The 15,583-nt window shown below is 43.9% G+C and overlaps 1 protein-coding gene across 4 annotated transcripts in view; it reads left to right on the forward strand.

The window, feature by feature from the left end:
- Satb1 (SATB homeobox 1) overlaps positions 1-15,583 on the forward strand; it is a 90,637-nt gene that overhangs the window by 12,159 nt on the left and 62,895 nt on the right. Inside the window, exons 1-4 of one of the 4 annotated variants that reach the window (XM_038343305.1) lie at positions 7,635-7,758; positions 10,240-10,484; positions 14,033-14,209; positions 14,962-15,088. In XM_038343305.1, coding sequence (XP_038199233.1) covers positions 10,274-10,484; positions 14,033-14,209; positions 14,962-15,088 — 515 coding nt within the window. In that variant the 5' untranslated portion in view covers positions 7,635-7,758; positions 10,240-10,273. Of the gene's footprint in view, positions 1-7,625; positions 10,485-14,032; positions 14,210-14,961; positions 15,089-15,583 lie in introns of those variants that run through there. The other 3 variants (XM_038343306.1, XM_038343309.1, XM_038343307.1) reach the window with 3 other exon arrangements.

Genomic DNA, 15,583 nt, shown 5'->3' on the forward strand with positions numbered 1-15,583 from the left:
GTGTCCTGTGGCATTTGTTGGCTCATGGCAGAACAGTTACCACTTTTGGCTGATGTCCCCCATAGACATACTTTGGACTAGGATTTGGGCCTGTTGTGGCGTCAAACTCTTCATTTCTGCAACTAAACTAGAAAACATTCGTAATAATATCCACATCTCTAAGGAAGTCTGGCTTAGGTCCTAACTAAAGGTAGGGGAGGGTTATTGCTGGAATTCATTGGAATTCGTTGGAATTCGAGTCTTCCCAAATTCCCAGCAATCATCCTTTCTCAATCAACGTTGAAGTGTTCCTCAGTTAGCTTCAGGGCATCTAGGGCGTGTACTGCTTGGAATCCTGAGTTCTGCTAAAATGCAGGAATAGTCAGGAAAAGAGAAAGAAATACAAGTTTTCAGTTTTTTTTTAAAAGCCCACTCAGGGTTAAATAGTGATTTTTAGGAGAGGAAAAAAAAATCACATTCAACTGTTAAAAAAAAAAAAAAAGATTTAGAGGAAACTTGGATAGTTCTGGCTCCAGTAAATAACAGACTGGCTGTACGACTGAGCTTCCATGTGTAATTTTGTGGTTAGTCGCTTATGTCTGTGATGATAAATCACATACCTGCATAGGATTTCTGGCACCCCAGTAAATCTCAAGCAAGTGCCCAAATGCTAATTTATCATGGTTCCTTGGACAGCAGACCCCTTTTTACCAACTCGGTGATCTAATATCCTGTGCCCACCCCTGTGTCTGTCTGTTTGAAACAAATGCTTGCACATCTACTTGAGTTTTGAAGCACTCACTGCTGGTACCTGGCGACAAACCTGCCTTTCTAAATGTCCCAGAATTAGGTTACAAAACCTCAGTTAAGGGATGTCCTAGTGGGCCTGTTTGAGTCCCTGTCTCCAAAATTTTGCCTAGGTTATGCCACACTTGATCATTTAGCAGAGACAGCCTGGGAATCTTAAAACACTGCCCAGCTCCCACACTTTCAGCCACCCTGGTTCAATTGAAGTGGGCTGTGATCCCACACCGGCCTTTCCCTCCTAAGATTCTCAAGCACTCCTTTCTGCAGACGGTTCCAATATTTCTTCCCTGGAAAAGCACAGTGAAAGAATCCTGGGTTGTTCACACATGTAATAAATTTTAAGATGCTTGGAGCCTTGCAGTTCGGATGACTAGTATAGAATATTGAATGCTACAGACCTGGTAGGATGGGTAGATGAACATCAGAGAAAGGAGAAAAATAAGCCATAGCAGTATACAAGGTTTTAGACAACAAGGCTTAACTAAGCTGTAAATTAAAGGGTCCCAAGAGAAAGGAGCCTGAAGTCCATTCAACTCAGAAGCCATAATATAAAACCAGGCATCTGAAAACATAGGTACATGGTGACCCTATACTAGGTGCACTCAGCGGCAACTGCCGGAATCTTTCCTGGCCTTTATTCAATTTTAGATCTGGGTGTAGATAGAAATACTAATTTTGATAAAATTATTTCCACTACACCTTGTCAAAGGAGGATTCATATTAACATCTGTGGAAAAAAAAAAAGATAGTTTTGAAAATATTTGCTCAATAAATCCTTACTAGCAATTTTTTTTTTTTTTTTTTTTTTTTTTGGTGTGAAGGCCCAGCTGCCTTGCCAGCATTACAGTTAGTACTTCAGTGATAACCACCTATCTGGAAACATCACAAGTTACCTTTGGGCATTACATCTAACCTCAGAGGTCTTAGGGGACACAATTTTGATCACTATCAGTCTGGCTATAACCGAAACCAACTTACTTGAGGTGAGGTAAAACCCCAAACCCTTGAAATCTGGATTTGAAGTTCATCACCATTGTATTTTGCTCTCTCCTGCAACCTTTTCCAGCCTTTGACATCTTTGTCTGCAGTGCACCAGGTTTGGTAGCTGAACTCTCTCCCAGTTTGAGTAGCGTATCCACAGTTAAAGGTGTGCAAAGATCCACAGCTAAGGGGGTTTGTATTAGCATCACGAGGAAGCTGGAGTAAGGGTGGGATGGCTGTGGTTTATAACTTTGTGTATATGATATTGAAGTACTCAGAGCAAGCAGCATTTATAACTGCATATTGTTGCAGCTGTATTACAGGACCCTCTCAAGTGCAGACATGTCTGGAAAGCTATCTTAAATTTATATTCAGTGGTACAGTAGTCTCATTCCATGTAACATTACAGATCTATGGGCTCATTTTAAAATGGAAAATGATCTCCATTCAGGCATCAATAGAATGTCTGAAAGCCAGTCAGCACCTGTAAGACTCCTTCGGAGAAGACCCTGAGCTCACAGTTCATTAGGTAAGTACTGTCCAGTAGGACTTTCTGTAATGGGGGAGCAAGTGTTCTTCAGTCCACACTGTGCAGTTGTGAGAGCCCCTGCTATGTGGGTCCATGAAACACCTGAGGTGGCCTGGAAGAACTAACTTGTAAATTTTATGTAATTTTAATTTATTGAAAATTAAGCAGTGTAACAACCCTCTGCAGTATTGGGCTTTCTCACTTCTGCAATACTTAAGCACTGTCAGTGCAGTTAATGGTGAGGATTGATTGCAGATGACACCGAGGGCTCTTTACTTCGCTATATGCAGTCATAATGTAAACACTGCAAGCATACTGTATTCGGTTCTTAAGCTGTGGCAATTAGGGGAGACTTTTGCACCCATAGGGCTTGTAGCCTGATATGGGAGGTGTTTGCTTCACTAATAATCACTCACATGGTTAATTGATTTTGCATGTGATGATTGTTACAAAGGAGAAATACAGATCGCAACAAGAATATATACAAGGCCCATAACTTCTCGTAGTCAGGGACTTTCATAAGAGAAAATCACGAGGCAGTGCACTTGAACTTCCCAAGTTGAAGGTTGGGTCAAGTTGGCTACAGGACCCTACAGACGTCGGAGTATGCCCTTCCATGACCTCCAAAATGTGGCCTGTGGCTTATAAAGCTATGTGCAGACATAGAATGCACACTTCTTTCTCAAACTGTAAGGCATTGTCATGATGTTGGTCATAGATAATTTGAGACAGGAGGCTGCAAATGTTTATAGAATGTTGCATTTCCTCTCCAGAATATGTTTTGATCAAGTTGCTTGGGCTGCAACCCCAGCGCTTCTTCCCTGCTTTAGCAAGTTGGTGTTTGGTCCATTTAAAAAATAATGTGGAAATCAGTACTGACATCCCAGACAGACAAAATGAGACACATGCTAGCAAAACATATGGCTTGAGTAGGCACCCTTATATGGCCAACCCAGACCATAGTCCCAGAAACTCACCTATAGAAGACAGCACCTGCAGCTAAAGCCAAAAACAAAGAGAAGACAAGAAAGCAATGTCTTACATAGATCGAGCTGCTTTGAGTGGAGACAGCCAACTGTATTTGAATTGAAAAAATAAAATCCAAACCAAACCACGTCCATAGGAAGTGTTCTGCTGGTGAGTCTGTGTTACCAAGTCACCAGAGACGCTGCTGCAGTATCTGAAAGCGGTCTTGTTCTAACTGTTTTCTCTGCGTATATACACTATTCAGAACTCTAAATGTGTTTTAATGCCTTTGGCTAACATCTGAAACATGCAGCAATCCTTTAAGTTCTTAACAGTCTTGTGTGTTTGTTACAGTACTCCACGCTCATTTCCGTGGTGTGGCCAGTTTCCACGCTCTTTTCACATGAGACAAGACTGATGCACTCAGTTTTGACTGCATCCATGCACTGGTGCTACAGGGCTGAGGCTGCAGAAATTCTCCAGTTTGATAGCAAGATCTATAAATTTTATTTTCTTTTAACTCTTTTCAATACTTCGTTGCATCTTAATGGCTAAAGATAAGATGTCCCTGTAGAATCAGGTAATGTTCCCTCTGCCTGCAACATGAGAGCTTAGGCTCACGTAGATCTTGGAAGGTAATATAATTATCTTTCTTTTTTCTTACTATTTTCATCGAGTTTTTCTGGCCAGTACTTAGTGGGTATAGTAAGTGTACTAAAGAGGAAGATCACACGCATATACACATGCATGAACATATGTAGTAATAAAGCCCATCACTGCGGCGTATCACCAGGTATCAGCTGTGCGCCATTTTACCCATTCTCCCTTTAAAAACATAAAGAATGGGATAAAGAACTGGGATAAATAGGGAAATGTGTGTGACTGATGGATGATTTTACTATATTGTTACTCTTTATAACAAAGTCATTATTTGATGCCATTATGCTCATCCAGTCTATCATTTTCCTAAGGACATATCAATCTTTATTACATACTCTTATATTTTGTGTTTATGAATAGATGGTAATTCCTGAATAAAAGGTGCTGTTCAAATTAAAATTTCCCAGGATACATTAGCATTGATCAGGTCATCATGAGAGTGAGGCAATCAGGCATTTTGTCATATTTATTCGTATAAAATTATCAGAGAAACATTTTACAGTATTTTCATTCCCGTGTTGTAATACGGCATCTTAGGAAACCCTTTTGTCTTTAGTGCTCTTGTCTCCCAGCACAAAGTTCGTTATGATCAGCAGTTAGCTCATCTGCTCCTTCTGTCTTTTCCTAAGAATTCCACTGAAGTAGAGTTGCAGGAGCAAGTGACATATTGTTGCCTTTGTAAGCCAGTATAATTTCTCTCTTTTCTATTATTGTTTGTTAATTCATCCAGCATGACACTAGAACACACTGTACCTACTAAGAAAGGTCAGGTTTCAGGGAAACACTTCAGGCATTACCAGTTGAAGGGCTATTCAGATATCCCACATTGGAGACTGAAATTTTAATGCATCCTATTGAAAAACATCATTGTTCTTATCACGATAATCATGTTTGTTCTTTTAAATATCAAATATCTTTCAAAATAAGTTTAGCCTCCAGTCACAATACAGACTCCCACACAAATGCTATATTTGGCTGTATTCGTATTTTCCTTATTGATTATTATACTGTAAATAGCCTCCACATTTCCCACACATTTCAACTTTAAAAAAAAGGTAGTGTGAGCCACTGTGGTGAAGGCTGTTTAAACTTCTCCCCTGCTTTGGACGGTGTGGTTCTGTCTCACTATCACATGTTCTTTTTTGGCTCAAGGCTTTGGTGCCAAGATTCAGTTGCCTTCCTCGATTTTGACTAACCTTTCCGGTTTGTGGGTGAAGCCTAGGCGGTGCTCTAGGAGCAATCTAGATTCTTTGTGCTTCTCCTAAACTCATCCTTTCCCAGGAGGCCACAATCTCCTCTACCTTGTGCTTTTTTTAGATTTCTAGTGTAAACAGTGTGCCTTAGAGTGTATTGGTCGCTTTAAAGAGCTTCATTTGCATATCTCGTCCTTATCTCTGCGGTTGTTCTAACTTGTTGCTTTTTAAAAACTGTCTGGCACAGTGTTTTTCAGTCCTACATCTTTCCCCTACTACTGCATTCTTCAAAATAGGTTCTTAAAAGTGTAACATTGGCTCTTGCTTGATGCACTGCTTTCGGGTGGAACTACCTTAGGGATTAATGCATTTTGCGTGAGATGCTACGGTGTTCATTTTTATGTGGAGTGTATTTACTTTCTCCTAATCACAAAAGTATTTATTGCTACAACAGATGCATTCACCAATCCAAACTTTTCTGTATTCGCCCGATGGGAAGTATTTTAAGAATGATGACATCTTTTCCTTTGTAAAAGCAAGTCAGGTGTGTTTCCAGTGACCCAAATTTAGTTTAACTCCGGCACTACGGGCCGCGTGTTTCCAAAGTATCTGACTATCTGTGACTCTTGTTCACAGTGCCCTTAGTCAGTTGTTAGTGAATGTCACTCTTTGCAGTTTAGAGACCACATTCCTCTGAGAGCGTCCCCAGGATCTTCGCTTTCACTGCCCTATCACCCAGGCACTCCAGCCACATCCGGCTGCGTGCCCACCTCAAGTGCCACCTGCACGGGCCCCTGCCCCGTCCCTCCGGGCCGCTTAGGGTCCCCGGGCCGCCTCTCCTCCGCGCTGCCCGCACGCACCTGCCCAGGGCGCCCCCGCGTCCTCCCCGCGCCCCCGGCCGCCGGGCATTGTGTGCACTCGGCCGGCCGCCCGCCTCTCTTCGCTCGCGGCTCATTACGGATGCTCGCGCGCCCGGCCGCCAGCGCGCGCCCCACTCAGCTCTTCCCGGGCCGCCGCCGCCGCCCCCGCCCCTCCCCCGATCCCGGCCCTCCAGCCCGGGTTTTGAGCCCGGTCCCTCCCGGCCCTCCCGCACCCTGCCCCCGCCGCCCGCCCTCCCCCTCCCGCGCCCGGGACGCGGCGGCCCCGCCGGGGTAGCAGGCTGCGGGCGGCCGGGAGGAGGCTGCGCTGCCAGCCGGTGCCTCGCATTAAAATGAGGAGGAGGAAGAAGCGGCAGCCACAGCGGCGGCGGCGGCAGCAGCGGCGGCGGCGAGGGCTGCAGCCCGGGAGGACGCGCGGAGCCCGGCGCGACGCGGCAGCGGCCACCGCGGCCGGGATGAGTCAACTCCTGGTTTAATGGGGGCAGAGCGGCCGCGAGGGGACACGAGCGAGCGAGAGAGCGAGCGACGGGCAGCCGTCCGGGGAGCTGCGCTCACAGGCGCGCGCAGACCCCCGCGCGCCTCTCCCGGGCCGCCGGCGACACCGGCCTCGCTGCCCGTGTGGGGACCCCGCCTGCAGCCGGGCACCCACCGCCTTCCGCGCAACTCCGCATCAGTTTTGGGGGGCCTCCGGGCGGCGGCTGCGTCCCCAAGTCCCACTGCCATTGTCGAGCTTCTTGTTTACCTCCGACTCGGGCTGAGTGAGAGCTTGGCGACTTTTGGGGGGAGGGGGCGGGGAGCGAGTGGCCGCCCAGGCGGCGGCGGGGGTTGCCCCCGGATCTCCCCCTCCCCCCTGCTCCTCCCTCCCCGTTGGTGCTCCCGGGCGCTCCGGGTCCCCGCGTCCATGGGCAGGGAAAGGGTCCCCGGGGCTGTTGTCGGCGACGCCGGTCTCCCAAGTGGCCTTCTAGTGCCTTCCCAGGGCTCTTGGCGCGACCCTCTACCCCTCACCCTCTCAGGCCCCTGCTAGATACCCTCGGTGGGGGTGCGAGGCGGTGGGGAAAAAGTTTAAGGTTTGTTAATCGTAGTCGCGATTGTGGAGGAGGGGGAGGGGGCGGCTGGGAAGAAAGCGAGGTGGCCTTTCCCTGGCGCTCCGGGGTCTCGGACAAGCCTGGCAGGGTGACACCAAGCCGACTTTACACGCTCTCCCAGGAGCTCAGAAGGAGGAGGGGGCAAGGGTCCCTCCCCCCCCCCCCCACACCCTTTCTGGGGTCCTTGTCCGCAGTGATTTTTTTTCCTCCCCAGTACCACCAGTGTACAGCTCCTAACGGGTTCCGCTTTGTTTTTACGACTCCCCCCCACCCCCAACGAATCACTTGTCAGATCAATTTTACCTTCTCCCTCCTCCCTACTTCCCACTCTCCCCTCCTCCCCTTCCGAACCCCGTTCTCTGAGGTTAGACATTTTACAAGCTAGCTATACTGTTTTTCGAATTGTGACTTTTTTTTACCCCCCCCCCCCCCATATCTACTCTCCTAGCTGTTTATTTTTGCCCTTCCCCCGCTTAGCGGGGCGGGGGTAAGGGGAGAGAAAAATAATACAATTTCAGGGGAAGTCGCCTTCAGGTCTACTGCCTTTTTTTTTTTTTTAAATATAAATAATAATAAAAAGGGACTTAGGAAACACCAGTCTTGAACTTCACTTCAAGAACCCGGGCTGCAAAGGAAATCTCCTTTGTTTTGTTATTTATATGCTGTCAAGTTTTGAAGTGGTGAGTTTCAGGTCGGTTTTGCTAATTTCACTCAGTAAAACTGCAGCTTTGCTGTTGCTAGATAGTTTGTTTCTTTGTCTCTTTAAAAGGTCACAGCGAAAGCTTGGCCTGGATCGGGCCGGCCATATGGAATGGATAAGGGCACGGGTTCTTAAAATGTGCTTCTGGGGTTATGCCGGGATGAAGACGACCCTACGAGGAACTCTTTGAAAAGAGATCCCACGATGCAAAAACAGGACAATATATGTACTTTTTTGAAATCAGAATTTCGTGATTTTATTTCCTGCATTTTAAAGGAAATAATTCCTGAGATGGAGTTCATCAGCTTGTTCAGGAAGGATCCTCTGTGGTCTTAGCTTATGGACAGGGAAATGGGACTTGCGGAAAGTAGCCTCTTTCTGTGTGCCATCTATACATTGCTCGAAAATGGTTTTTAAAATGTGTAACTCAAACTCTTGAGATGGGCTTTGGTTGCGAGCACAGTTAGTCCCAGCTGCTGTCAGTCCAGGCAGGCCTGTTGGCAGTGGCTGGATTCATCTCCAGCCTCAGGTTTGACGAACTTTCGCCTTGGCATAGAGTTTAAAGGAGTATTAAATTGGGTGTTTTATGTGCATGTAATTTTGCTTTATAATGCAAACCTTTTAAAGAATTGACTTAGTGTCTAATAGATGCTTTAGGTGTCTCTTCAAAAAACAGTTTTATGACCTATGTGATGTTTTGGCTGTCAGGACTTTAAATTGCTGTCCGTTCAGCTGGTGCTGCTCACCTCGTGATCACCTAATGCGCTCTCTATTAACTTTGATGCTGTTGTGAATTCCCCTCCCACTTTTTTTCTCACAAATTTCCACAAGGGTTAAATTTTTTTCTGCTCAACTCATAGTTTTAAAATTCGTCTTCTGCTTTAGGGTAAGGCAATCAGTTTTAGGGAAATCAGCCTTGCAGTATGGTCCAGATAAACATAAAGAGCGTTTTGAAGAACTTAATAATCATCATTCTAATTTTGGCTTTAGACTGCTGTTGAAGAGAACAGAAGCGTGAGCTTGCTAAAAACTGGTTCCAAAGGATGCGTTTGTTGTTAACGAATCTCATAGCCAAAAGCAGAGGGGACCTCCGTCAAGGGGGTGAACCTTTAGCGCTTAGGGTGCCACCCTGGAGGACAAAGATAAATAACTGTTATTGTGTCTCAAACTTTGTAGATCTTGGTTTGTCATTCTTAGGGTTGCTTAAAGCCCCCGATCACATGCCTGTCGCCATTTCTTGGTTCTATAGGATGAAGTAGGGTAAACCTAATAGGAGAAAACTATTTATCAAAAAGTCATGCTAATACAAACTATCTCTCAGCTGATCCAGGTCTAAATACTTTTGAGTATAATAATTATTTTTTAAAGTATATAAGATGTTTCAAAATACTAGACAGCTGGAAAAAATGCTGTCAGATTCTCCCTGGCTTTCCTAAATATCCCTAGTACTTCTAGGCTAATGAAAATTCATAACATAATTCTGCTTACCTGTTCTGTTTAACCACCTCTATTTAAAAATATAATTTAGAAGTAACTTTGGTATATTGTACCAGTTGCATTATTATAAACAGTATTCAAAATTGAAGTCCAATACTCACTAAAACTAAAAATTGACATTTTTTGAAATTATGATGGTACTAACTTCCTTGCATACTGATTATTTTTTAATACTGGAGATTGTATTTGGTCAATATTGTTAGGGTTATTTTTTAAAGCGAGCTTCACACATCCACTTTTTGTGTGTATCACAAAATATTTTCAGGGTTTTTGCTATTTAATTTAACAGCACCCTGTTAGTGATGGACACCTAAATATTAACTTCAGAAGACAAGTTGTCCTGGTAAAAGACAAGGGACATTTGACGGAGCACCCTGCTCCTCCCAGTGTGCTCAGGGGTGAAATGATCCGGTCATGTGTCTGTCCAGTGGCTTGAGAGCTTTGACAGCACGGAACTCTTGAAACTTAGGGAGCAGCAAACTTCTCGTTGCTTTAGCTCATGAAGCAAGTGGCATTGGTTTTTGCGGTGTTCTGCTGAGGTTCTCGTTTGTAGCATGGATGGCAATGCATGTTAGAGTGTAAGCCCCTAGGAAGCTTGGTGCTTCACGCTGTAATCTTTCCATCCTCCATTAGAAGTATTATAGTCATAGCCTGCCATGAATTTTTAATTTTTTAAAAATTGAGAGTACATGAGTATAATTTGTTATTTTCTTTTTACCTTATGGTATTCCTGTTCTGAAAGTAAGCCCATTTTTCTCATAGTTTTAGCTGAGGAATTACTGTTTTATTCACGTACATTGGTACAGATTCCACAATATTCTGTTAATGTAGATAGAAGCACAACTTTGTAGATCATTACGTAGTTGCACACATGTGCTCATGTAGGGAAATGTCTAGGGATGAGCCATGTATGGGGCAGGCATAGCTACAGCCCTCCACCCACTGATAATGTCTCCTTTTCCAGTTCTGCCAGGTGATCTGTACGACAGTGACTGAGTATGGATCATTTGAACGAGGCAACTCAGGGGAAAGAGCATTCAGAAATGTCTAACAATGTGAGCGATCCGAAAGGTCCACCAGCCAAGATTGCCCGCCTGGAGCAGAACGGGAGCCCACTAGGAAGAGGAAGGCTTGGGAGCACAGGTGCAAAGATGCAGGGAGTGCCTTTGAAACACTCGGGCCATCTGATGAAAACCAACCTTAGAAAAGGTAAATACTTGCCAGCCGAATCCTGGAAAGCTGTCTGGTGTCTGCCCAAGGCCGCCCTGTGTGGAGGTGCAGGGCTGGAACATGCTGTGTATATTCTTTTTCTAGAAATCTTTCTGATGTGAAATTAAGTGACATCCTGGGCTGTAGTGTCAGTCATGTTTTGAAAGCGTGAGTGCTGTCTTTGAGTGGTGCTTCTTCCTACGCAGGGCTGGAGGTCTGAGCCTGTCTCTGCAGTCTTCCTTGCAGAGGTGGATAGTGCTGCAGTTACAGATGTGCAGGGGCTGCTCCTCGAACTTAGCCTGGTGGAGAGTAAAACGCTGAGTTTGCTTGAGAATCACCCAGGGTTTTCCTGAGATACTCACTGTGAGGGGATTTCAGGACACGGATCTGACATGAGATCAAAGATTTCTGATGTAATTTATTGTGGTTTATTTTCTGAAGAGCAAAGTAATTATTTAACAGTGGAAAAACTTGCTGATTCTAGTTAATTTCTGCTATACTTGAGAATTTTTGGTAAAGGCAAGGAAATTTTGGGCAAGTTTATAAAGGGAAAAATAAACAAGTGACTTTCTACCAAGATGAAATTGATGGAGTTTTAACAACTTTGTCTGTGTTGTCCCAACAGGGCAGTTCCTCTGTGGGCTATCTTTATTTTTTCATTGAATAATACATAGGAGTCAGATTTGTTTTTTTGTGCTTTTCTGAGCAAAGAATAAAAATGCCATCTTTACCAACTCTGAATATTAAGTAGAGAAAGTTAGGGGGCTGAGGAATTTCATTGTGTTTGATGCATAACATAACCATACAATCATTTATTTTTTTCCTTGGTTTGGTGAAAACAAAGAATATATTGATCCTGAAATAAACAGACACAGCAGTCCGTATTGTTAGATCTTTATCTATTAAAAATGGAAAAACAGCACCTCAGCAAATTCTTTGGCCTCTACTCGTGATTACCCTATTTATTGATTGTTTGCCAAGAATGTATGCATCTTTAAGCCAGGGTAAGAGCATTAAAAATATAATTTATTATGGCTTTTCAAACAGAGTGCATTAATATTGTACTGTGTAGCGCTGAGGCTCTATAAAAAAGACTTTCTGACGCCTGCAAACACACAAGTTCCATAAATTCCTAAATAGGAGATTTCAGCTGTCTCTGGTATTATGTGATATTTGCACAGCAAACTTTAATGCCAGGACAGTTTTAGACAAGGATTCTACAGACTCCACTGCTCCTTATGGCAGCCGTGCTGTTTACACAGGCTCATAAACCTCCAGCAAAAGCCTCTAAGACTGCCTTCAGGTTTAAATCATGTGGTATTTTTAACTTTCAGCAATGACCAGTACTCTCCCTTTCTAATGCTGGAGGGCTAGGAAGTTGCTGTAGTTGGAAGTCTGGCCAAACACCAGTTTGAATAATCAGACAGCCCAGCGAAGGCTCCTGTTTAATATTACTCCCTTTAACAGGAGGGCAGCCGTGACAGTTCTCGAGACAATCTAGCACCGGGTTTGTAATTAGATAATCCTGTTGCTACCATATCTGTAGCCACCTTTATTATCTATAAGGCACCTTTAAATTTGATCAATAAAACACAGAGTCAACCCAGGCTGTTTCAGTGGTTTGAAAAGGTTTCAGTTATTTCATAGAGCTGAGCTCTGAGAAGCTACTCCCTGTTCGACACCTCTGTTTGATTCCATGAGAGAGAAACCAGTATGCATGTTTTTGGCTTGCTAACCCAACAGATAGCAGTGACAGAAAGAAGGAACCAGAGCATGGTCATCTCATTCCTGCTCAAATGCTTTTAAAAATGTATTACATTCAAAATTCCACATCTTAAAAATATAGTTTAATTGTGGAAGGTTCTGTGCTTAATACAAAAAGCAAAAAATTCTAAGCCTTTCAGTAGTTTTTTTTTTCTTTAAATCTTATTTTTTATGTTCATGGTTTCTGTTTGACAGGTGCTAGATAAAAATTGTGGCTAAGCTGAGAAAGCACTAAAAAAAGGGCTTGGGTGTTTTTATTTGTTTAAGAGATTTTGCCAAAATACCTTCAAGCCAAGGAAGAAATCACCAGTTTGCATATTGCTATTTTTGCTGCGGTCTCCCCAAGTTCTCTTCTGATCCCTGACGGGTTCTCTCTCTGGTATAAAACAGCTGAATGAATGACAAGAATATTGGCAAGCTCTACAGCTTGTTTTTCATGCCTAGCCTGCTGGTACTTCCGAATGAGTTTGCGAGCTTTTCTGAGTAAACCTAAAGGGGTTTAATTGTCAGAGCTGGAATCTCTTGTGAACAGTTCACAGAGCTTTGGTGAAGACACACATGTGGGAAGATGTAGCTGTTTTATGGCCGGCTTTTGTTCAGCAGAAACAAGCAAGTAGAGAATTTGTAAAGGGTCTCTCTGGCAGTGGGAAATGCTGGTTCTCAGCAGCGGTCGATAGGCACTGAAACCTTCAGAAGTTAGGGATCTGTGAGTCCATGAGTCCAGGCTATGGAGCCGATATAGGCAGGGATACTGTAGAACTAATTGGGGTCCTGGGTGCCCTGTTAAAGTAACCCTTGTCATCATTTATGCTAAAGATGATGCCCTCCTGGCACTGTGCCACAGTACTGTTCAGATGCATCTGTTTTTAACCCTTTTCTGTGACTGTTGGAAATCTGACAGTGCGCTGCTCTAACACCCTGAGTGCCACCGCAGATGGCTTCCAGCTTGTAGACCAAGCCTCTTTCCCAGCAGTGGTGTGGCCTGGGCCACTGAGTTGCTGCAGTGGACAGAAGGAAGGCAGCAGAGACGCATTAGACTATCGGTGTCTGCTGCTCATGCCTCTCAGGAAGGCCAGCTTTCCGCTCCCTCTCTGCCATCTTTATCGTATTTCCTGGGGCAGACATTGTCAGTGTTTAAGACTTGGGCTGCTGTCGTGTCTTTTTCCTCAGGTGGATGGGATAGGTAGTTACAGAAGTGTGAGGTTTCTACTTTATGTGCCTTGAAACAGTGTCTATGAGGATTGGTTTGGTCAGGGTTTGTGTTCCTTTTATGGAACCAGTTAGAGGAAATACTGAAAAGGGCAGAGAAATGATTGTGTGGTCAGATAATTTGGACACAAGCTAGTGAAAGCTGTTATTAGCAGAAGCGTGTATACAGTAGGAAGGTGGGCCCTCTGAAGACAAGGGCTGTAAGGCCCTTGCAGCAGATTAGACCAGACACTCAGTTGTCTCTCGGCAGCATTATTGTTTGGTCAGAGAAGCAATTGTGCATTCACTGCTTTGGAGATAAACTGTTACAACGAGGCGAGCCTGCGTTACCGTAGGACCAAGTTCAAGTGAAGGAAATGGAAGCATTTCCTTTGCAACTTTTAAACAGTGAGCAACTGCATGTTTGTCTGTGTGCCTGTGTCTCTCCCAAGTCTGCCTGGGGAGCTCTGTTGTTTCTCTCCCTGTGCAAACAATTTATTTTCAAAGCTTAGGTGTCCCCCTTCCAGACTGTTTCTGAAGATTGTCGGTTTTCTGTTTTTTTTTGTTTTTTTTTTTTTTCGCTGTCTTTTTGATAGGAACCATGCTCCCAGTTTTCTGTGTGGTGGAACATTATGAAAACGCCATTGAGTATGATTGCAAGGAGGAGCACGCGGAGTTTGTGTTGGTGAGAAAGGATATGCTTTTCAACCAGCTGATAGAGATGGCGTTGCTGTCTCTAGGCTATTCGCACAGCTCTGCTGCCCAGGCCAAAGGTAAATGGTGCACTCCTGGGGCTGGGAAGTTGCTGGCGCTCCTGCTTGCCTCTCAGACAAAGCAGAGAACATTTTATTCAGAGAGCTGTAACCTATGCTTTATGTTGGTTCCTTATAGACTGTGGCTTTAAAAATTAGCTTAATTCAGTTTGGTTTAGTTAACACACATTTTGCTCATGTGGAATGTCGAGGTAAATTTTTTTTTTAAATTACTTCAGCTGAATCATTAGTATGCTTATTGACCTTAATAATCTGCTCCACTGAGGACCCACAAGGAAGTGAGGAGCATATTTGAGCAGATGGACTGTTGAGAGTCAATTTGCATTTATGACTGAATATCTAGTTCTGTTTCTTTTATTCTGTTTCTGATGGTTTTATGGGCTGTAAAGTATTTTTCAATGTTGATTCCCACTGCAATGGGGAATCTTATCTAAATCATAAAGCCATTTAAAACCGGTTCAGCTATGTCTTATTAGAACTTCCTGTAAGTTAGGACAATGTGGCCGGATGCATAGGTTTAATTGATGGGTATTTATTTCCAAAATAATAAACAGCCCTTGTAGTCGTTTACATAACTTCCCAGTTTGGAAAGCTGTGCTGCGGCTATCTCCATTGACCTGCCTTTTTGAGGGAAAGGGAATCATTCAAACAAACAACAGTATTGCTTGTGGGGGTGGCAGTGCAGAAGAGCACAGCAACCTCTCTGGGTCTGAAAGCCAGCACTAAGCATGTCCTCTCTTTATCTGGACTAGGGCTCATCCAAGTTGGGAAGTGGAACCCAGTTCCACTGTCATATGTGACAGATGCCCCTGACGCTACGGTAGCGGATATGCTTCAAGATGTGTATCATGTGGTCACACTCAAAATCCAGTTACACAGGTGAGTCCAGCAGCAGTTCCAAGGGAAATTCTCCCCCTGCCTGTGTGGACATAAAGCTTCTCTAGCCAGCTTGCAGTTTCTGTTTACTCGGGGGTTTGAGACATGCTAATCCAGATTAATTTGGTAACTTTACCCCTTCTGTTATTTTCTCCAGCTTCAATGTATGACTTTGAAATCATTTCCCTCTCCTGAAATTTCTGCATTTTTTGCATGCGTTCAAAAGATAAGACTTTTTACTTTTAGTCAATTAAATGATGCATTACAAGAAGGCATTTTACATAAAGTTTACTTAAGAAAAAAATATTTTTGCATATCATGAACAGTGCCATCTGTGTACATTTTGTGAAAGAATGCCTTATTCGCTTTGCCATGATCTTATTTACTTATATCTGTATTTTTGCCATTTTAATTCGTGTGAACAGAGTAGTGGGAGGAAATCAGTTAATACATTAATGCTTTTCCTGGTGGCTCGCGAGAAAGCAGTACACCTTAAAT

The sequence above is a fragment of the Arvicola amphibius genome, chromosome 9, assembly GCF_903992535.2.
Source record: "Arvicola amphibius chromosome 9, mArvAmp1.2, whole genome shotgun sequence".
Lineage (NCBI taxonomy): Eukaryota > Metazoa > Chordata > Mammalia > Rodentia > Cricetidae > Arvicola > Arvicola amphibius.